Here is a 22897-nt window from a genome sequence, read left to right as displayed (position 1 = left end):
GAACCCGCCACCGCAAACGGGCAACACACATTACACGCCGTCTTCACGGCCGGTGGCCTTCCTCTACCCACCCCTATTACACACACACACACACCCTTCTTGCCCCCGGGGATACGGTAGGAAACATGCTAACGTTTGCCGCACAATTCATTAGAGTGTCAACCGCAAAAAGCTCTTTCGACAGCAATTAACCCATCCGCAGCATAGGTCAGACCCCTCGAGGGGGTCGGGGGAACGAGTCATGCCTCCGTCTCTCACCTGGCAAGCAACAACTGGGTGCATTAATCTTCGTCCCGGGCGTGATGCGAACGGCGAGCCGACTGTCATCATCGTTCTAAACGTTCGTGACAGGAGCGTCGGAAGGGATCGGGACTTGCGACGTCTGCTTCCCCGTGGCGCTTTCGGCCATGATCCGAACGTTCTCGCATCTCGGCGGAATTCGGAGTGCCACGAGGTAGATGAACCGGTGTTCTTCTCCACCTCCAGAACTTGTTCTCACGCCGGTTCTGTAAACTTAATTTTCTTTTTTCCGCCTGATGATGATGATGATTCTGGAGCAGTCGGGGAGTGCGTCAAAAGAACACTTACTCCGCTGTCAAAGGAACGTGAGTTTCCTGGTTCATTTTTGCATACCGACCACCGACTCGTGCTCGTGTGTTCACGAGCTGGCAAAAGGTCGCTATGGATTCGCCTTTATGCCTTTGGGACTTTTGTGCCTTTTGCCTACGATCTACTTCAGCGCCATGAATCTTCAGCTCCCAAAGACCCTCGGACTCGTTCCTCGCGACGGTTCAGTCACGTACGCTTTCTTCGGCCCGTCGCGGGTTTGCCGGTTTGACGGATGAAAAAGAACCGGCCCGTCAGAAGAATGGGTGTACCGGGCGGAAATCGTTTATCGCAATCGCATGTACGAATCAAAAATCTCCGTGTGTATCCGCCCGGCGATCGTTCTTGCTGCCCGCCTCGAGCTACACATACCAACCGGGATGATCGCAGTGATTGATCGACGCTAGCGCAAACCGATGGGGATTCCACTTTCGATCGTCAGGACCTCACTCGTTTCCGAATCGGAGCAGCCGTATCGTTCCCCTGTCAGCCTGGAGGGTGGAAAACTATCCCCCACCAAACCTGAGCCCTGCTTGATCAAACTCTCGTTTGAACAAAACGAGAGCGGGAGATATAGAATCAGTGGAGGAATTGGTAAACGCGAAATTGTTTGCATAAACCCCGCTAGGGGAAATTATGGAACATGATTAATTGAGGCGCAGCGGAGGGCGAGCGCCACCGCCGTCGATGGTGAAGCATCGTGCAGGATCATCGTCCTCACCACCACCGACATCACCCGCACAGGGAACATTTATGACAAGCAGATGATGAGTCTCTGCATTGCTCCCGTCGAAGACGCCAAGCACACGAACCACGACGACGACGACGACAAGCAATTTATTTCTGCCACCTTCAACCTCGCCATTGACTTGCATTTTTGCCTCCCCCCGCCCCCTAACATCAACAAAAATGCACCCCAACATTTGCATCTAACCCTTATGCACGTATGATTTATGATGTTGGTTTTAATTCAATTGCATTGATCTCTCTCCCCTCCTCTAGTCAACGCCCGTCGGGACAACGATCTTCCGCAGCATCCAGGCGACGGATAAGGACGCCGGTGTCAACGGCCTGGTCGAGTACTTCATCGTCGAGGGTTCGCAAAACATCTCCGACATCTCGCCGAACACGCTCACGGCGGCGGACGGATTCGGCGTGTTTGCGATCGCATATCCGCACCAGGGACAGGTAGGTTGAAATGTAATAAATATATTATGTTTCCCGGTAAAATGCTTGCGTCCCATCCAAACACTCTCCAAAATGCAAATCAACCTTCGCGGGTGATGGAGGAAGGACCAAGGAGTGTGAAGGGTGCTCACGTATTCGAAATAAAATAAAGTAAATTTTAAAGTATGCAAGTGTCACACGATCAACTCGGTACTATATCTTGATCGTATTCAGCGAGGCACAAACACACGGTTGATGATGACGACACCGTTGTTTATGGAACTGTCTGATGGACAGCCCATCTGACAACCGGCCGGGTCGAGCGCAGGGGAGGAGTGAAATAATGACAATGGGAGCCGCGGCTGTACATTCCTGTCACGCTGCAATCACATTCATTTTGTTCATATTTCATCCTGGCAAACTAACACCTTCCGAATAAGAGAGAGAAAAAAAGAGGTTTGCACATTGTCAGCTGAGAGTGAAGGTTTGAAGTTTCCAGCAAAACTGTGCACACTGGCCAAAAGACGTCGCGTCCCCAATGCTACCGAGTTGGGGGGGCACAAACAAACGAAACCAACAAAAATAATGAAACATCTTAAAAAGCTCCCCACACTCCCCTGTCGTTGTCACCCCCCAGCAAAAAAAAAACGTGAGAGGGTTGGCCGGAGAATCGTCTCCCACTTCGATCGATCCGACTTCGGAGGCTTTGCGGTGTGCTGAAGCGTGGCGAAGGATGTGGTGAGCATTTACTGCACGTTAGGAATGCCGTTGCACAACTCGAAACGGCAGCCAGCGCCATTTATTGAGCAGCGGAGCGGGCGAAGGAGCGGGCGGGAGGCTGCGAAAAATCTCCCCCAACTATCGCGGAACCCTAAATCAGGTCGGGGCAAAAGTAAAACACGACAAAACAGGTCACCACCGTCGGAGGACGGCGTTGCACGAACAGGTGAGAGCTCGACCACGGCAGGGAGCAAGATGGAGCAACTAATCCGGAGCGGGAGTGAGTCGAACGCGACTGTGTGGGAGTCGTCCGCCAGCAGGTTTAGGGAAGGATTGTGTACTTTTCTAACCCCTTCTCGCTGCGGGCTAACGGTCCCACCGAACATTGTGTGTGAGTGTGTGTGTGTGCGAGTAAGAATAGATACAACAATCCACAGCCAGCCGTGTTGCGGCTCCGTACCGAGGAGGACAAAACCGACGCTGTGCGCTCCATTACTCCGCCATATTTTATCGCTAATTTCCATCCGGGAAAGATTAAGATAAACCCTTTGCGCCTAACCCCCCCTTTCTCTCTCTCCCTTTGCTGAGTTTGCGATGGATATCCCGGCGGGAGAGTGGGGTGCGCAAAAATGCGGAAAACCGTTCCAGTTTCAGGCCCCATTAGACTGCGTCCGCACGAGAAAGAAAGAAAGAAACAAAGAAAGAGGGCAAAGATCACAAAGATCGGAGAGAAAAGCGACGTTTCGAAGGAAACAACCAACGGGCATTATGCAGCATCGGATTGGACGCATCGGTTGCAACGCGCGTAACGAGATGAGTTGTTATCGCTGAGCATCTAATTGAAGAAGTAAACGGTGTCCAACGGGTTTCCCCCCATCGACGGTGAACACGTTTTGCCGCAACGAGAAAATGCAGACATTTCCACCCCGAGCCCGAGAGAAAATGCAGCGAAAATGCATTTGTACAGATCGACATTTCGCAAGATCGAATTCGTAACTCATCATTAGCATCAGGTGTAAACAAGTTTGGCAGCGTGCCAAAACCACTTTACGGCGGGAGTGGGCACCGGAAGCCACCCTAAACCTTCATCCATTATGTAAATGTGTTAATTTGTAAACGATGCGTTGAGTGGAAGGATGAAACAGGATGGTGCAAAATGGCGCGGGAAGTAGTGTTGAGATAGATCAGCAGAGTGCTCAGCCTGCAGGTTGATTTGCATTCCGCAATCCGCTAACACGAGCTACAAAAACATCCAGCTTCATTAACAACAGGCAGACCTGCCTGCTGGGGACATGCGTCTGCATTACGGGGCGCATTTTTCAGCAGCAAATGATACGGCATTAAAGCATCAATCATTTCACATCGCGTCGTTGTTTGTTTGTGCGTTTTTCCATCCATTTCTTCTTGTCACCGGAGTGCATCACAACATGCAACATCTCCAAGGGTGCAGCTTTCGTTAGTGCCAGGATTGCGAACCCGACGGCGTAGGATGCACGGTGAAGGATTATTTTCATCCCAAAGTGAACCGAACATTGCAACGACCATGTTTTACTCTTCCGTTCCCTTGATGCTCGCTGTCCGGTTTAATTTTCTTACTTGCACCACCCTTTGGCACGATCGCGTATCGTACGCGAAGCTCGGCATGTTGCGAACTGTTTTCTTATTGTTTTTTCTCTCCATTTTTCTTTTTTCTTTATCCCTGCACTAACAATTAGGTCACCGTGGTCAAGACGCTGGACTACGAGCGGACGCAGCGGTACTACCTGACAATCGTAGCATCGGTAAGTACGAAATTTATGCACCTTAATCCTACCACATGCAAACAAACACACGTACCCGCGCACACAAGTGGCACCATTTTTCATTCCGTTCGCGAACGGAACTTACCGGCGGACGGGGCTTGGCCCTGGAAGCTCTCCTTCCCCGGTAGTATGTTGGGTGTGTAAGCGAACCACAACAACAACATCGGGAAAAAAGGTGTCAAAGAAAACAGATTCCTGCGGTGTGGCGAGGAAACGAGAAAGAATTGGTCATGTATAAAGCGTAATGCTAAATTACATAAATGTTGATCTTTAAGCTTAACTTTAAAAAATACTCTCACACACACGCACACATTTTCTTGCTCGGATGAGCGATGGAAATCATGGACCACAAGTACCACAAATAATCGGGCCCATGGCCACTGGGCAAAGATGAAGATTTTGATTGCAACACTCCGCGGAACACTCCCTTCCACGGGGAGCTTCCATACGATCGCAGTATGGCGTCGTGTGGGTTCGCGTATGTCTTTGGGGCATTCGGGAGCATAATTAGACTGGTCATGACGGATGATCTTTTAAGTCGCACTTAAAGGAATCCCAAAAAATACCTCCCTTGCGTGGTCATGTTTTAATTAAAGTAAACGAAACACAATATTATGTTATCATTGAGAGTAATCAACTCTTTTGGTGGTTCTTTTTTCACGCCAAAAACATGAAGACGAATATTGTGCCACTAATTTCAGTTAAAATAGTTAATAACGAAGGATCTCTTTTGCTCGACCCGCAACCCTTCCATACCGACAGCCATTTTGAATGTTCCTCCATAAACTTCCTTAACTGGAAAAGCGTAATCGTAGCCTGTGCGATCATCAAAAACCACTCTCATTACCCACACAATCGATCGCACCATCTTCAGCGGAAAGAAGCTGACAACCCATGCCCTTTTGCCGACGGGGCTTAAGTAGTAAAATTGACGTTGGCACTTTACGCTTTCGCTTTTTCGCGCCTAGTTTTGCCACCCTCGCATCATTATTTTCGGTTTTTACCCTTTTTTACGTCGCAACGTGCAATCAACGATCGATTGAACTTCTGTTGTGTTCACTTTCCCATACGACTCGCCTGCACGTCGGAAGGCGATTTAGCGGACTTCTTACGTTTTCCTTCTGCCCCGTCTTTCGTTTCTCACGTGAATCATCTTCGCTGCTGGTAGTTCGAAGTACATTTTGTGGGTTTTTGCTCATACTATTTTTTTGTTTACATTGTATGTTTTTTCTTCCGTTTACTTGTAAACTTTAGATTTGTTCGCCGATTGTGCTCGCTTTGCAGCTTAATAATGCGATGCTAAATATTCAATTTATTACTGCTGCTGAGCTTTTACGTTTCCGGTGGTTTGCTAATCTTTTGCTGATCAGTTTTCGTTCTTACCGTGTTGAAGATCGCTTATCCTGTCCTTTTTCATACTAAATTAATGTAACGCAGTTTGTAAAAACGGCATTTACATTTGCTCATATTAAATTTTTACTTATTCTTTTTTATTCTACATATTTCATGCCTCGATATGGTCGATGATTAAAGCAAATTCATTTAAATTCTCCATTTATATCACGCTGGCTACACGGCTTCAGAGATTTGCGTTTTGCGCCCCGCTATTCCTCGGTGGAATGTGGCGATTGGCCAATTCTACCCGAACCGGAGGAACATTCTTGATTCCAACATCAACTTCTCACCACTCATGGCCGCCCCGTACCACACAAACACATACGCATACGGGACTCCCGCTACTGAAGTCGGGGTTTTCGAGGCATTCGCAAAATGTCGGCAAAGTTTGGCCCTTAATAAATCAAATTCAAAAGGTTTCCACAGGCGGGCGCAGGCGCTTTTCAGCGGCTCAATCAAACCCTGAATGCTAGTAGCCAGGGGAATGGGTGGAAGGGAGACAGGTTGAAGTAAGACGAACAAACATCCAATCTTACGCCTCACCCACCACCACGCGACCGGCGTAGTCAGTCTCGTTGAGCGTTTGTATGGCCTTTTATGGAGAAAAGTATTTGCCTCGGGACTGCGGCATGCCGAGTGAAGGGATTTTGGAGACCCTCCGTCTCCAGCTGAGCTTTCGTAGGACGTGTGATCCAGCTGGATCGGTATCGACATAACCGAGCGCGCTCTAAGGACTTCAAGAGTGCCTTCTATGATTTCTTCCGCCTTTACCCTACGGTCAGCATAAAAAACCACCCCAGTTTCAACCAATATGTTCTTATGCGGCCTGAAGCATTCTTTTTTCATTTTTTTTAAAGAAAAAGACCTAACACGTGCGAACATTATCGATTATTCTTGGTTTCCATTGGGGTTATCGTGGTTCGGGTCCCTTCTTGTATCCTTTGAAACGTTCCTATCCCTTCACGGCGAAAAGAAGAACGATTAAAAACCCGAAGAAAAACTCGACGTAGAACTTCTGCACCCTTCCACAACGTGTGAGGGAAAGGGGGGTTGGGAGGGGGTGAGATTGTAACAACCCGTTCTTCCCTTCCAGTTTTGTTTCTGCCAGAGCTGTTTGATTTATTAATGGAGCCTACATTCTTCTTCGGATACTACTCCTCCACACACGGGTTCTCGGGAAGCAAAGCACAATCTTGGCGCTGTTTGCATACGCTCCCGCTCTCCCCAACCTCGTCGTTAGCCTCCGGGAGCCTTTTGGCCAACGCGAGAACCCCTCCCACCAGCAGCGCCACCAAAGCGGAGAATGTGCTCCATCGTTGACATTTAACCCCGACTAGGCGGAGGAATGTTCTTTATCGAGTTTCCATCCGTCCGTCCCGGGGAAAAACATTCCCGCATTCCCGCGGTCCCTGCGCATACGTGACGGCCGAAGGAAAAAGAGCAAAAACCAAAAGGAAAATTAACAACAACTACCTTCCAGCAAGCAGACAAACGGCATTCGCCGAGCGGGCGGTGGACAGAAATTGGCATAAAATTTGTTCGCCACATTATTTACGGCGTCGATTTCTTTCCCCGGCCCAAAGTGAACAGCCCGTGATGGTGGTAGGAAAGATATCAAATAAATTTCTCACAACACACACACACGGGTACGGCCACAAGAACTGGAGCAGTCGGCAGAGACGTCGTTAGAAATCCGCCTAGGATTACCGGGCGAGATGGGCACGTTTCGCGCGGGGTGCGATTTTAAACCGAGCAGCATAAATGAACAACCGAAAACTCCATCCAACCGTCACCTAATGCTCCGCCGTGTGATGTGAAACGAAAAATGCAAAACCCGCTCCGAAATACCGAACGATCGTCGGTGGCGTCGGTGGCTCCGCAGGAGGAAATTAATGGTGTTGTTTACGCTAAATGGTAGCAATAAATTAATGCAAAAATTTCCACCTCTCCGTTCCCGCACACCCCAAAGCGGGAGGGCACCACAGTCTACGATGGATCTCGAACACTTGTCAAAAAACGGCCCCGACTGGAATTAGTTCCTTGATTAATAAATTTAATTCGGAGGCGTTCGAGGCAATCACGCAAGCACCGGGGGAAGTGGGAAAAGGGGAAAATCGAACGAGCAGTTGCAATAAGTTCTCGCCCCGCCGCATACACATACGAACAACCTGTCCCCGAGGGAGCCCCAGTATACGAAACGGAGATGCCAATTAGGGTGAAAAATAAAACTCCAGCATGAATTGTCCCCCGTCAAGCAGCAACTTCTCCGCGGAAAAGGGTTCGTTCGTCGGGGCAGGGAAATGCAATGTGATGGGGGGGGGGGGAAGGCACATTAACGGCACGACGCTGTATCACCAAACTTGGGCGCAACCGTACCGAAACGTCGGTGCAAAGTTGACTGTTCGGAAAATAATAAAGGCATTTAACAACACTCGAAGATAACTCACTTAACCACGGTGACGCACACGCAGCCATGCTTTAATGCTTTGCGCTACAGGTTGCAATATTTGTTCTCCCTCTTTTTATTATTTTTTGATGCGCCTTATAGCCTTTGCATCCCGCAGCGGAAATGCCACAGGGAACGGAGATTTCTCGGAAATTCTTGAATCTTAAGCTCGTTTGGTGGTAGCGTAAAATAAAAATCCCCGATCGCTTGCCCTTTCCATGCCGAGCCGTAAATCCTTCAATTCTAGTGTGTCTTCCTCTCGAAACTGGAAGCTGGATGGTAAAAAAAACCCCCCAAACGTCCGAACCAGGTCGTTCCACCTGAGCGAATTCGATCTCTTCCCGCCTCGGAATAAACGATTAAATTGATGACCGATTAAAAATTATTAATTGATACCGGATCGAAATAATTCTGTTCCGAAATCTTCGCCTTTAAAACGGCATAAAATGCGGCAATCCTGTATGCCGGACTGTATGTCAGTATTTATTTGTTTCTTTTTTTTGGTTGTGTGTCATGCACCTTAGCTCCGGTGTCACTTCGTACCGTCGCCAACCCCGCAGGCAAAGAGGGGGGTCGTTACGGAACGGAAACGCTCACCCCTTTCGCACGGCAGGAACGGGAATCCGGGGGCGAGACGGAAACGTGCCAAATCCAACCGTGCAGGATTTATTGCACATCTCAAGTGCCGCCGGTTCCGGCGCGGGCAGAGGGGAAAAGGCGAAAGGCCACAGGCCGAGAAAAGGCTCCGTTTTGGAAGTTTTGAAAATTAAAGCAAACATGAGCTTGATGCTGCTTCGTTTAGGTTTGGTACCGATTTTCTCCGCCACGCCGTTGACCGTGAGCCCGCGGAAGGTATCGGTATCGAAACGCGACGGGGTGCCATGCCATGGGCCCCATCGAGAACCTGTTGCACGCCGAGGAGGGAGAGGTAGGTCCTGAGGCGGGCGAAGGGAGGGTGAGGGTCCAAAAATGGTAGGTTGAAATTTGCACCACATTGCACGAGCGCGATGCGTGGGTGCCACGGCTTTGATGGCTTCGAAACGGGTCGGTTGTGTTGCTGTTGACACGATCGCTAATCGATTGGTGTGGTGTGGGTCAATCCGTTGGCCTACGCCGTGCGCCGTCTGGCACCGAATGCACCGCGACACTGGACACCGCGGGCTGGCATAATCGCGATCAGTGTCCAGATGAATCACTCGCACTCGCTGTGTTGGCCTTTGACTCGTGGTGAAATTTATTCGTTCCTCTCAATCGGTTCCCAACACGGGTTCGTCGCTTGTTGTAACGTCGAACTTTTTCACCTCCAACGAAAGCATGTTTACTGTATTTCTCGCACTCCTCGCGTGCGTGCGGTCGTTGATGATTCCAAAAGAGGATCGTTCGGTCGCTTGTTTTTCTGCACCTCACCCTAATTATAATGACAATCGTATCTCGACGAGCCTGACCCACGCGGGGGATAAAAAAAACGAAAACCCAATCGCACAACAATGAAACATCGATTATGATTAATAATGCGACATGTACCATTTAGGCAGACAACCCTTGTTGAATACTGCTGAATAATGCATCGGCTGCGTTTGCCGCCGGTCGATGAGTTCGTTCCGGGCGCAATTATCGACCCAATCGTCGCGGGCATTATTCAATTTCTTATCTTCCCCAAACACATCCGCGCGCCAAGCGGTGGGGTCCGAGCGTTCGGTATCATTAGCATCCGAAAATGCACCACTCGGCAATTAATTAGTCGCCGATCCGCTTTGGGAACGGTGCACGATTAAGTCTTTTCCTAGGCCGAATGTTATTAAGCATCGGTGAATTCGTGGCCCGAATGCTAAGTGATATCGATCGGCTATTGTTTTAAGACTTCATCAAACTCCACTAAGCGCGGCCTGCCCGAAGGCGACTGGCAGCCGATGCGATATTAATCAACGATTTTCCTTTAAATTTAATTTTGCTTTCCATTTCATCATCGTGTTCCGAACCCGGACCCGCGCGGGATGACGGTGCGGAACACTTTGCCATCCTCCCGGTGCGGTCGTTTGTTATCCCAGAGCAGCGAAACATCGGGAGGGGGAACAAAACGAAAAAATGCGGACTAAACGTAGTAGCACCCGGTCTCGGTGGTGGAGGGAAAAGATAAAAAAAAAACCACCCGGCTTTCGCTAGCTCCGGCCACGAGAGAAGGAACTATAAATCAAAGACGAGTTTATAGACGCGTTCGGATGTCGTCGTTATGGGGATGATTAGCATATTTTATTTACCGTCGCGGGTTTTGGGGCCGCAGGGAAAACAGGCTGCTGCAAAAGGCCGCAAGTCGGTCGGCTGCGAAATTTCGTGTTATCATGTTTAGGAATATGTATGAGCTGTTAACACCAAGCTCGGCATACCATTGGCGGAAGTTCACACCGCTGCGGGTGGAAGAAGGAAAGTTTTCTAGGTCAAGCTGGGCGTCTGGCAACAAGCTAGCCGTGTTGCAGATTCACGCGATCACAGCTGGCACGGAAGTACAAGTTAATTATGCACGAGAAACAACTATGCAGGAGGCACGATAACAGCGCGCCGAGTGCGGCTGGAGGGGTCGCGTACTCATTAAAATTTTCTCACCCGCACGTGGGGAGGGGTGCAGAAAATGGTCTGGGCGTAAAGTGTGTCTCTAGTTTACACAATGGCACACCACGCGCCAACGTACGCACGGATGAAAATGTTCAAATCCCCTAAGCGGTGACGCACACGACGCCCGCCGCGGTCACTCGATTCCAAGCAAAGCTGCTCCCAAGAAGCCAGAAGGGGCCAGCATTTTTCCCCACACCATACCATGGGAAAATGCGATAATCAGCCCGGGCTCGATTCATTCAACTTCACAACACAGCGCGACCGACCTTCTTCTTCGCCCGCAATCCCACATGATCATTGTGCCACCATACCGGAATGGGAATGCAATACGATGGGGAAAAGGAGAAGGGGGAAAAGAAAAACCAAATAGCTAAATGTTGCAATGGCACAACAACGGTAGAACGGGGCTCACATGGTAAACCCGCATAGGGCTTCCCCTCGTGTCAAAAGCCAGAAGAAACGATCGCGCAGCAAGCATTTCCAAAGATGTTGCTGAAAAGTTAAAGTTCACCGATGGGCCTTCTTCATCATTTATTTTTTTATCCTTTCGCCTTCCGTGCCCTCTTCCATAACGGAACTGTGGGGAGGGGAGGGGAGGGAGATGCATAAAGTTACCCACACACAAAAACGGGCGAAAAAAAACGCGGGTACATCTTCCCGCCCGATGCAACAACATCGCGGAGGCCAAAAGGCAACGACGTGTAGTTTGCTAATGTTAAACAACTAATTAATTTCGATTTAAAACGTCGACCGAACGTGGCGCGCGGTGCCCTCCCCGGTGCCCTTGCCAACCCGTAACGATCGCGGACAGACTCTCACGTGTGTACGACGACGAAGACGACGATGGCGATGATAATGGAAAGCTCAACACAATCCAAGATGAGATCCCGAGCGAGGGAGCGTCGCGTAGAGGTTCTGTGGACGACGACAACGACGACGATGATGATGACGCCGTCTAGCGCTGAAGATGCTTAGGTCTCTTCTTGGCTCCAGTAGATAACCTACTTGCATAATAACGGCGCAATGCAGGAGTCCCCCTCCCGCGATCGTCATATTCACACCGACCAAATACAAGGGGTTAAAGCGATGAAGCCTCTTAGGAAGCGATCCGTTTGTTTCGTTCCGCGGAGAAGAATCATCACCCCCCGGATGCCTGGATTATATTGGAGTGTGAGAAAACTCATCCCCTCCCCCCAAGCTCAATGTGCGCTGCGGATGATGCTTTGTGCTTGCGAAAAGGGCACAGCCGTGGAGATCCGGCCCGAGCGAGAAGTTCAAGGTCCAGCAGATGCTAGGTGATATTTCACGTGCCTTGACATATGCGCGATCTGCAGTTTCCGTCGCGCGGAACCGAACACACAAAACCCGAAATCTGCATACATTTTCGGATAGATTTATTTTTCTCACAGAACTAGACTGTTTTCGAGCTGCCTCCAAGGGGAGGGTTCTTCCACCCGGTTGCCCTCGCCTCCTTCGGTGTGATGAATGAACCAGAACCTAACGAAAGAGAAACCGGAATCCAATTAATGTAATTGATACTGTCAAACCTGTCGCAAAGGTGCCCATTCGGAAAAGCCTACCGAGGGCTGGTCGGGGCGGGCCTAAGGGGTGGGTGCTGCATACCAGCGCCTGATGCTGGACTGGTTACGAAGGTATTTGCCCCAAGCCCGACCCTCTCCACTCTTCTCGTCGAACGATCGGTACTTTTCTGCCGTAAATCGATTCAATTTATATTTTGGATCACGTTACTATCGGTGTGTTGGAGGGATCACCTTCGACTACGGGTTTCACTTTTTCTTATTTGCTTCCCTTTGCCTTTATTTTGAGCTTGCGAACCCATTCGTCGTCGTCGTCGTCACCGTCTCTTCGAAGTCGTTGTAGGTTGTCTATTTTAGAAAAACCCCGTGCGCTAGTTCTGTCTTTCGGGTGTGCTGCAACGCTTCAACGGCGGATGCCTTTCGCAGCTCGCCTAAACGAGACGTTTGCGTGGAAAAAACGCGGTTGGAGGAGAACAGAAAAAAACGTTTCGTTTTTGCGACAAGTGGCAAAACCACTGGCAACTACGGCAAAGGAGATTCTCGGGCCTGGCATTCGCGACGGCACAAATGGGCGAAAGAAAAACGACGAAAACTACGAGCTCGAGCCCGCCGGCTCGAGAAGACTCCCGGGGGCCAATGGCTCGGAGCGTTCGGAGATCGAAGATTAAGCTTAATTCAATACAGCAGGTTTCAGGTACACTCTCAATTAATGGATTATTTAATCATTAGTTCAGCAGACCCGGGGCCATCGGTGGTGCTGTGAGATCTTCCGAGAGGTGCCCTCTGTTCGCGTTTATTTTTCTCTAATTCCTCGTTTCCATGCTTCGACTAGGATTTCGCAATGATTAATTAATTTTTAAGGCGGTCTGTCAGCCCACCGTGTGTGATGTTTTGGGGTTTCGGGTTTTCTGTTTCTGCTCCACCGCACACATCCGCCAGTCATGCAAACGAGCTTACCGATGTTCGGACAAATCTTCAAACCTCCTCGCATGCGACGATCGCCATCTTGGAGAACGCAAACATTTCTGCTCACGATCTTCAGCCGAAAAAGTGAAAGCGACTTTGTCTGGAGGATGAGGAACAATAGAATGATCAAAAATTTAAATTTCTTCTCTCAATCGACCCCCTTTTCGCCTTCTTTGCATAGACCGAACCGAACGAACCCCTAATCGAAGGTTTTGAGGCGCATCTTCTAACCATCTTTTCGTTCGGAAGCAAAATACTCTGCCGCTTTCTGTTGCATCCTCAGCACGGTATGTAAATGTTAATATGGCTATATTTAGTTGTTTTCCCCTCCGGACCCTTCTCCCATTATGAAGCGCTTCAGCGGGGTTCATCTGCCATTCGGTTTATGATAGCGTTCGCTAGGCACGAACCTGGGTAAAGCTGACCTCCGCCGGCGCGACCAACAACTTTCCAAAGCCACCCCGAAGAAGATGCGATTTTTGTCGCCCTAGCGATTCTATTTGCTATTTGATTTGGTTTCCTGCTCATGGTAGTTTTGTTTCATTCAATCTGTTCAATGGTTGCTTCCATGAATAATTCATGAGGCGCTGAAGATGGTCACAAGTTTGGGCCGAATGAACGAGCCGCAATGAGTCGATGGGCAGCACAAACAAATGCGCCACTCGGGCGGGAAGAGGAAGCAATACCGAGCCTAGATAAGCTGGCGGGGTCCGAAACAAAACCGGCAAACCCCGGTACACTGAATTGCCCACCATTAGCATAATGATCGAAGTGTTTTGCGACGCGATCGCTCCGCTGACGCTCGATGGAGCGTTGCAAATAATTTGCACTCCATAAATGGTGTTTTACTCTGCTCCATCCAATCTGCTTACGGTCGTCCGCCCACTGTACACACACACACACACACAATGATAGACAAACGCCACTGGACCGTGCCGGTCGGGCAGAGCCGCTTAATGTCCTGCTCGATCCGATCGCGACATGATTCCGCCAGCATTTTGATTGTAGAGGAGGAATCTCGAGCAAACGAACCCTCGCTGCCGTGTGTTTTCCGTACTGCCTATTGCTTTGAAGTCGAGCGTTTGAGATCGCACCGATTACTGGCCGCCCCTCCAACGCTCCTCCCCAACGCGGAAAGCCATCAACCAAGGCGAATTTGTTCACTCCGTTGGCCTCTCGATCACCGCGGATATCTGGGTCACATCATGTGCACGCTTTTAGGCAGCTCAGTCGAGCAGTAAATTATCGTTTATCGATTTAAAAGAACTAGGCAACTGGGACACCTCAACCGAACGCCTCCGTCCCCGCCGACCGCGCGGTGGAGAAAGGGAGTGAAAGAATTTTCCGTTAACCCGTTGCTTCTGCCGGGATCGGTTCTCGATTTTCCCGACAGAAGTGTGAAAGGGCGCGAAGGTGAGGCGAGAACAAAGCGACCCACAAAAATCCTCTCCCCCCCCCAGCTCGGGTGTTCTTGCGCGTGCATAGCATCGCATCCGTGATTACCGCTAGCCAAAGTCGTGGCAAAAGGCATGATTTTCACGTTTCAATTTTCCACTCGCTGCGCATCCTCGCGTTTGGTTTAACACCTCGGCGTTCACCATCCCCGATTAAAGTCGTCGTTAGGGCGGTCCGATTGTTAGGGAAACGGGGGGAAATGTTAGGCGAGGAAACCACGCTGATACGAGCGCGCGACCTGTTTGCGCGACATACGAAAAAAAGGGCGGTTGGGCGCCGGATTCCTGTATTCGACCCTTCTCGATCGATCAGCCGCTTCTTACGGATTCGAATTTCGATCGCGTTAGTGCTGCATCACGCCGGTTCTCTCATGGCTCTTTGTCTTCGGCAGTGTTACGTTATCCCGCCGCCGCCGCCGCCGACGCCGAGGGAGGAAAAAATTGATTTTTCCTAGACATGCGATCGCCTTTTCGGTTCCGCCGATTCCGCCGAAGCTATCTATAAGGCGGTTGAGGTGTTTGTCTTCGGTCCGTCGTGCGAAGTAACGGATCGGGAATCAACATTATTACACGCGGACATCGGGCGAGGGGCGAGCTGGCCAAAGGTGGAAGTTCACATGCATCCGAGTGGCGCATACCGGCGTGAAATTGGTGCAAATAGATCCACCCTGGAAGGAGAAAGAAAAAATAGATAAAGAGAGTGAGGTACTGGGCGTAGTCTAATTATAGACCGAATGTGTCGGGAATCTCTCGAGAATCGGGGCCAACGATTAAGCTCCGATAACGAGTGCACGCGGGGCCACCACCCTCGTTCGATCGTGCCAAGAGCTATGTGTGAGACGGGGTCTATGTACAGTCAAATCTTCCGATCGTCTTCGCCTGCGTCGCCGGCGTGATCCGGCGTATCCGTTGCATAATAAGACGCTGCACCATCGTTCCTCCTATCGGCACCTCATCGGAGGCATGCATGATCATGCGCAACAACGAAGGGAGGCCCCTTGCCGATCGAGGAAGATGTCGAGCCATGGGTCGAGCATAAACGTTTGGCGCAATTAAGATTCAGTGCCTTCCAGCGTCAATCGGGCCTGGGAATAGGCAGCACTCCTCACGGTGGTCACGGCGATCATGTTGGCCCGGGACGGTCGGGCCAACAACTTAATTAGCTTTTCGCTTATCTTCACCTACATATTGCACGCCCCCATCCCGATCGGCTCCCGGGGGAGCCCGCTTGCGTGGTCGGGCGAGTCCGTCTCTGGCCGTCTTGGAAACCCCGGAAATGCAACCGTGGAAGGCTAGCCTTTTTTTCCCTTCCCCCTTCGTCCAACGTAAAGTTTGTATTTATAGGGATGGCTGTCAAAAGTCTTTAGCTAACTAGCACATGGCCAAAGGGACTTCCTTCGTGTCACCGTCGACCGGGTGCCAGAGCTCCCGATGTATTCCCTTCCTTGACGTAGCTTGCTTTCCGGAACGCAAAATACTCGACCACAATGTTACGAAAAGTTGAGCTAAAGAAAGAAAGTCACCCGCACACACTAACGGGCAATTAACTGGATACCCTACCAACACGGGAGGGTAGGGAAAATGCAATCCCGTTTCCAGCGGGAGTCGTTCACTTGTTTACATTTCCCATTTCGCCAATAATTGCAGAGGGCCCCGTCGCCGCATTCGAATGCACCCGGACTGCTTTTTTTTCAGTAACTTCAACCGATTCGCTTTCTTTTCCAGTGCCAGAAAATGCAGATATCAGACGTCTGTCACGGGATGGCGATAAAACTGTCCCCGTCTTAAAAGGCACCTACCTCCGTCTGCTTCCTGGCAACCGTCCGTTTCCGCTCGACTTTTTGCAATCCAATTCCGCCCGTTCGCTCTCATTTGCTCCTTTTGCTTTCTTTCCTGCAGTTTGCAATGAAGAGGCAATCATTTGCATGTGGAGTAACAGCATGTTTTCTGCAGCCCTCGGGCTCCGTTTTCCTGCAACATTTCGAAATCATTTTTTCCGTACATCATGCGCACTCTTTGGTTGGTCACTTGTTTTTTTTTTTGCGAGCCCTTAGACAAGTCGCAATTTGTTGCCCACAGACATACTTCTATCGCACGAAGGCTCGTGCTGCGTTTTGCTTTGGTTCGCCCGATGACCAAAAGTTGGATTGCCCGGCCAGTGTCATAACTTTCTGCTGTCCTCTTTTCTTCCCGGCGCCTCCTAGTTCTGGCACACATTTGTCACAACGAGCACGACTGTGGCCGGAGGTTAATTGCTGGAAACCTTTGCGGGTGCACCCTGTCATCTGTTTTCCGGGCTCCGAGGAGGAAGATAACGGAGAGCACCTACTTGTTTCCGTGAGCGATCGGAAAATCAAGTGACTCCATGGCCAGCAAGCATCGTGGAAGGCTTTCTCCCTTCTCTAGCGAGGAGAGTCGGTAAACGAATGCATCATAATGACAGTTACATGCGCGATGCGTCTCCGAAGAAAAGAGCACGCCACCGCGAGAATAACTTTAAATCAGAAGTTTGTTTGGAAAAAAAATAACATCCACAACAGCAGTTATAGTACCTTTGTTTCACAAACCTTTTTTTTAACACGTTGTAATATCTGTAGATTTGAAGTGTACCATATATTTGTCACCCATGATGTTGTATAGAAACCGATGCAGCAAAAAGTAATAACACAAACGAATTGCAGACAGAATGTGAAATGAATCAATTAGTGAATGTAATTTAATAACCCAATTTGATACATAAATAATTTTGGTGAACTTTTGAAATTGCGTCACTTTCATCATTACTTGACAAGGGTATTTTACTGTACCTTTTTGCTCATACTTATCGTTTCAGCATACAAAACTCGAACTATAATATAATTATGCTGATCGAAAACAATACATTAGGGTTTCAAGTTGTTTGTTTTATCCATTTCTGATAAAAGAACTTGATGAAGCTTGACAAGCATTTTGACTATTCTAAATTTATATGTGACTTTAATGTGATGCAAAACTAAATTTTATCCAAATAGGAATGGTCAGTTCACACAACATTTACGATATCTATTCGTATCTTACTGAAAGAGTTTGAATAGGTATTAATGAAAGGAAATATCAAAAAAGTATAATAAGAAAAATGGAAAAATTGCATAAAAATAAGCAGTTTAAGATTGAAAAATGACAAAATAAAACGAATTTTCACTGACCCACTCTTACCTTCTAAACGGAAAATTCACTCGTATTCATTCATACAGTTATTTCAACTTCTTGTAAGAATATGTTTGTTCACTTTACGTTTTTGTTTGTTTTGAATGTTTTACTTTTTGACTACTTTGTTTCAGAAACAAACAATCTACCAGCAACAGCGGGCCACTTACTTTTAAACCACCTTCTCCGCTATGGAAATCACACGGAAAAAAAACTAGCTGTATGCGTAGAAACCGCTGATGCAATAACCGTTGCATCGCGCCTCTAAAACGGCGATTGGTAGAAGACATTAAAAACCATAAGCTTCCAATCTTGCGTGTGCGCTTGCAAAACGATGCCATACGCTAAAATTGCCACCGACTTGCGAGCTGAAGATGAGCGCTCCCGTGGTTTTTGCACTTTACCACCGACTTTCCCGCCGACTGCTCGCTAAATGTCGAAGACTCGCGTTTGCTAATTAATGCCAATATAATCTTTACATATTGCCCGCGAGCCCCGGCAGGGAAGGAACGGGGGAGGTGGAGGGTAATTATAGGTCCACTTTACGCGCCAACCGGTGCCGATGACCGCGCCGCACAACCCGGCAATGCGTTGCGTAATGCGCAACCCCGCAAAGACGACCGATCGGCCGCCGTGGTCGACGTTTTCGGAAGAGTACCGGTTTTGCTGTCGGGTCGAAGGCGAATATTAACCTTCCTGCAAATGAAAAAAGAGCCGAGAAGAGAAGAAGAAAAAAAAACCTTCCGCCGGTTCGTCCGGATAATTATCCACCCGTTATTTAACTTTCATCGGTCACTTCCTGGGCGGCGCGAACGGGATGGCTGGCGGGGTCGCCGCCGCCAAATGAAGAGAAAGCGTAGCAAAATCGTATCATCGCGTGATCATCATCGACATTTTACCCGACCGTCGGCGGGTTTCCGCGTGTGACAGGTTGAGAAACCGCCGCAAGGTTGAATAACGGCCCTCCCCAGAAAGAAATCAAACCTTTGCCTAGCTGCCTGATAAACCATCAATTTTCGCCAGCCGACGGATCATTTTCGGCGTTGCCTAATATTGGCCCGCTCAAAGCTCCGAAAAAAGGGTTTCGGGCGTTGGAAAAAGCCTCCTTTCGAATCCGGATCGGATCGGATAGTAATTAAAAGCATCGCAAACAATTCCACCTCGGTGGCAATTAAATCGATAGTTTCATCGATCGGCCCCGGGAACGCCAACTAAGGACAAACCGGTGCAACACGCAGGGTGGCCCAGGAGGGAGGGGTTGGAGGGGTCTCTCGCCGCGAGTTCTGTCACGCGAATTATGCGCGCGCGCCTTCGTCTCTTGGCGTGCACATTGCGTCAGTTCAGGTGGCGTGCGCCGACGTACGTGTGTTGGGATACACACTCACACACACACACCCTACGGACGCCCTGAAACTCGGTGGGCCAATCCTAATTGGGTCGCAACCTGTCGCGGTGCTTCGGGTGGCCACATTGGTGCATTGTTTTTTTTTTTCTTCCTCTTCTGGTTTCTCCTCGCCAAATCGTTTCGCGGAGGAGACACTCGTGAAGAGATCTCCTATCTGAAGTGTTTGGACGCTGCTGGGCCGTGCTTCGATTACGCAACCACGTTGCGACTCCAATCCTAGTGCCCCGGCGTCGAGACCCACGGAGTCGATTTTCATTCATACTTCTACGCGCCTACTTGAAAGCGTCTCTCTCTCTCAAGACGCCGCGCGGAGGGCTCATTCAGTAAAATAAAATAATAAAAAAGGCTGACATAATCACACAAACACAAACACACATGTTATTGACGCAAAAGCACTCTGGTCGCACAAACAGTAGTTTGTGGCAGGTGCGCTGCCAATCCTCATCCACGCCGCAATCGATAAATCGTCGCGCGACAAACCGTTAGAAAAGATTTGAATCGTGTTGGCGACCACGTGTGCCATCGAACGGGTGATGAGGAGGGGTTTCGGGTGGGTATCGAGCCGGTATAATATGCGTGAGTGGAGTGTAAATGACACTATTTGCACAGCCCGATTCCCCGCGCGTCCATTTCCCACCCGGGGCCTTCGTTCCCCAAACTATTCGAATCGAATGGGACGCCGTTGGGGGTTGTGTTTACCCTGGCCCTGCCACGATACCCGGCCGATGCTGCCGATGTTTTCCATCTTTACGACTTCCTCCAAACCACTCCCCCCATTACCGCCTCGCCCATCGACGCAGAAGTTTGCTTTATGGATGTTTATATTGCTTCGCTTGTTTACATTTCTCCTTAACGCACCGAAGGGAACATATGCGAGGACATGTGTGCGACCGCGTGTGGTTCGGCAGGTTGTGTCCGCACGTACCGAATTCCACCCGGAGCGCCATTTTGAGCGAGCCCGTCCAAGTCGCGGCTCGTTGAACTCACCTGCCGGGCTGGCATAGGCGCATGCGAATTAAAATCTACGCTAACCGATCACTTGCGATCACCGTGAGTGAATTTGCATACCGTTGACTTCCGTACACACTTTGCTTCCCTTACAGGACAGGTACAACATTAAAGACATTTTTTTAAATTGTCATTTTTAGCTTCCCTCACGGGTGTAAGGTTAAAACTTAGATGGATTTTTGTTTTTGGTTTACTTCAAAAGAGTGGAAAACATGTTTTCCCAGTTTCGTTACTGTAGGTTTCGAATCTGGTTGCATATTTAAGAACCGTATTTTAGCGTGCATAAGAGCCCCCAGTGTATAACTACCCCTCTAGAACATTATTCAATGGTTATGAAAAAAATGTTTAGTAATTTCTAATGTACCCAATTTTAACAATTTTATTGTTTCAAATCATTATTAAAATTATAATTTATAGTTAGTTGCATGTCGTCCTCGCTGGTGTTTTCAAACACATTATCAGTAATGTATTCGTCAATGTTGCCATTCTTATCATCACTATCTGCATAAATTGCATTAATTCTAGCTTCAAAAGAGCTAGAATCCAAAATTTGCGTCCCTTGAATCGAACTTTAGTCATTTTTTAACTAAAAGGAGGTTGTTATGCACGCCAAACTAGATATATTTTCCTAATTTCGTTGTTGTAGGTCGAATCTGGTCGCAATCCTTCTCACCTTTGGTACAAGTAAAACATTATTAAGTATATTCCATAAAGTACTAAAGAATATATTATTGGGCATCTAACTACAGCTCGAAAGAAAATAACAGTGAATGTTATTTTTCTACGCTTTAAGAATAATTTAGCATCAAATGAGCCAGTATACCAATTTTTTAAATCTAAAAAATGAATTTTTGATAACAAATATTGCTAATTCGAAACACCAAATAACAACTTTCGATGCCGTTCAACAACAAAAAACATAAAATCTCTTCAAATTGCACGTTTTCCTCCTTGGAAGTGTTTAATTGGATACAACTTACAGCCCGATAAACGAGGTAAATTTTCATAACCCTAATTTACGGCTCGTCAATGGAACTAGCAAAAAGCCCCATCACCACGAGCCTCACCACGTTTAGCTGGTGAACAACATAAACGGCATCGAAAAGTTAATCCTTAGGAGCAAAACAAAAAAACAACTCAAATATGACAGCAAAAACAGCTTTCCCAGCTCCAGCGTAAACATTGGCGCATCACCACACCACCTGCAGACATCTTCATCGCGATCGAGATGAGCCTCATCATCACGCCGCCTCTTGGGGCTTGGCTCGGGCACGCTCGGGGAGGGCTGACATATTACAAAACCCACAGCGTGTTACAAGTGAAGAAAACAAAGCACATACCAAACGCTTTCCAAACGGCGATGCCGCATCTCGTCGGTGGTGGCATCTTGAAATGCAGCCACTGTCTGTGTGTGTGTGTGTGTCTTTGTGTGTACCTGGAGTTCGGGGCAACCGGGTTAATTTCAGGCATCAATCAAATGCAGCTTGCGCAACGACGCGGACGTCGGCACGGTCGCATCATCCGGCCGGTTGACGTTTGGCACACCGCCGTCGCCAAAGGTGACGCTCCTGCCTCCGCTATTCGATAGGACACCGGCAACAACCTGCACGTTCATCAGCACGAAATCACGTCTCGCAGCGGCTGATCGATCACCCTCCCGGTCCTCGGTTGCGGAGGACGTTCCTCATTGCTGGCAAGATGATGCACATCGTGACGAATGCAGCTTCTCACGCCAAAGCCACCCAAAGATGCACCCGGCGAAGATGTGTGGCAGATTGTGTGTCACGTTACACGCCAACCTTTTCCCTACGGAGGTGCGAGAAGTGAAAGGTTAATTAAATTAAACGCACTCGGACCAAACTGCAACGATTAGAGCTGCGATTTTCCGAGTAACTCCGATGGCCAAGCGTGTGTAGAAAGGTGGAAATCTTCACCTAGCAATTCATTTGAAACTGCTTGGTACTAGGCGACTAGGGAACTCCCAGTGTTGGTCAAGAGTACAACCACAAAAACAGAACGCCATGGTTCCACCGCCGCAGGGATTCCGCGATCCATTCCGATTTATTACCCATCGATTGTGCGGCAGGAGGTCGACCTCAATGTTTTGTTGCATCGCGACACCGCCTGCTCTCGAAACCATCGAAAAGGCACGTTTTCTGGTGTGAGAATTGCACCTCTCTGGCGTGATTTGGTATTTCGTAAGGTCACTTCCCTTTCCCCCATCGTCGAACAGGTACGGGGAAAACGAGAAACCCTTCCCACCGCCTTCGCTATCGATCGTACGGCTTGCGGGGTTAATTTTGTTGGTCAGCTCGCATCCAAACGACGCAACCTGTTCCCGGGGGAAGTGTGACTCGGCTGCGGTTACCCACGGTGTTGACGGATCCGCGATCGGATCGATCGGTCGCGTTTCTTGACGTGCTCGGTTGAATGAATGGACCTGCTGCAACTTGGTGGACCTCGGGAAAAAAAAACGCCCCATTTTATGTACCAACAGCATTCACCACATTCATGAAACCAAACGTATGTTGCAAATGTTTGGTGAGTTCCGATCCGATCCGCTCCGGGCCGCGAAATGCAGCATACTTTTGCTT

At 49.0% G+C, this 22897-nt stretch overlaps 1 protein-coding gene across 1 annotated transcript in view; it reads left to right on the top strand.

Annotated features, from left to right (window-relative positions):
• LOC131286265 (cadherin-99C) overlaps window positions 1-22897 on the top strand; it is a 64541-nt gene that overhangs the window by 18295 nt on the left and 23349 nt on the right. Inside the window, exons 4-5 of the mRNA XM_058315196.1 lie at window positions 1609-1794; window positions 4209-4274. Of these exons, the coding sequence (XP_058171179.1) occupies window positions 1609-1794; window positions 4209-4274 (252 nt within the window). The remainder of the gene's footprint in view (window positions 1-1608; window positions 1795-4208; window positions 4275-22897) is intronic.

This window comes from Anopheles ziemanni, chromosome 3, assembly GCF_943734765.1.
Source record: "Anopheles ziemanni chromosome 3, idAnoZiCoDA_A2_x.2, whole genome shotgun sequence".
In the NCBI taxonomy this organism is placed as follows: domain Eukaryota; kingdom Metazoa; phylum Arthropoda; class Insecta; order Diptera; family Culicidae; genus Anopheles; species Anopheles ziemanni.
Note: the sequence above shows the minus strand (reverse complement) of the source record. Positions and strands in the feature narration are given on the sequence as shown.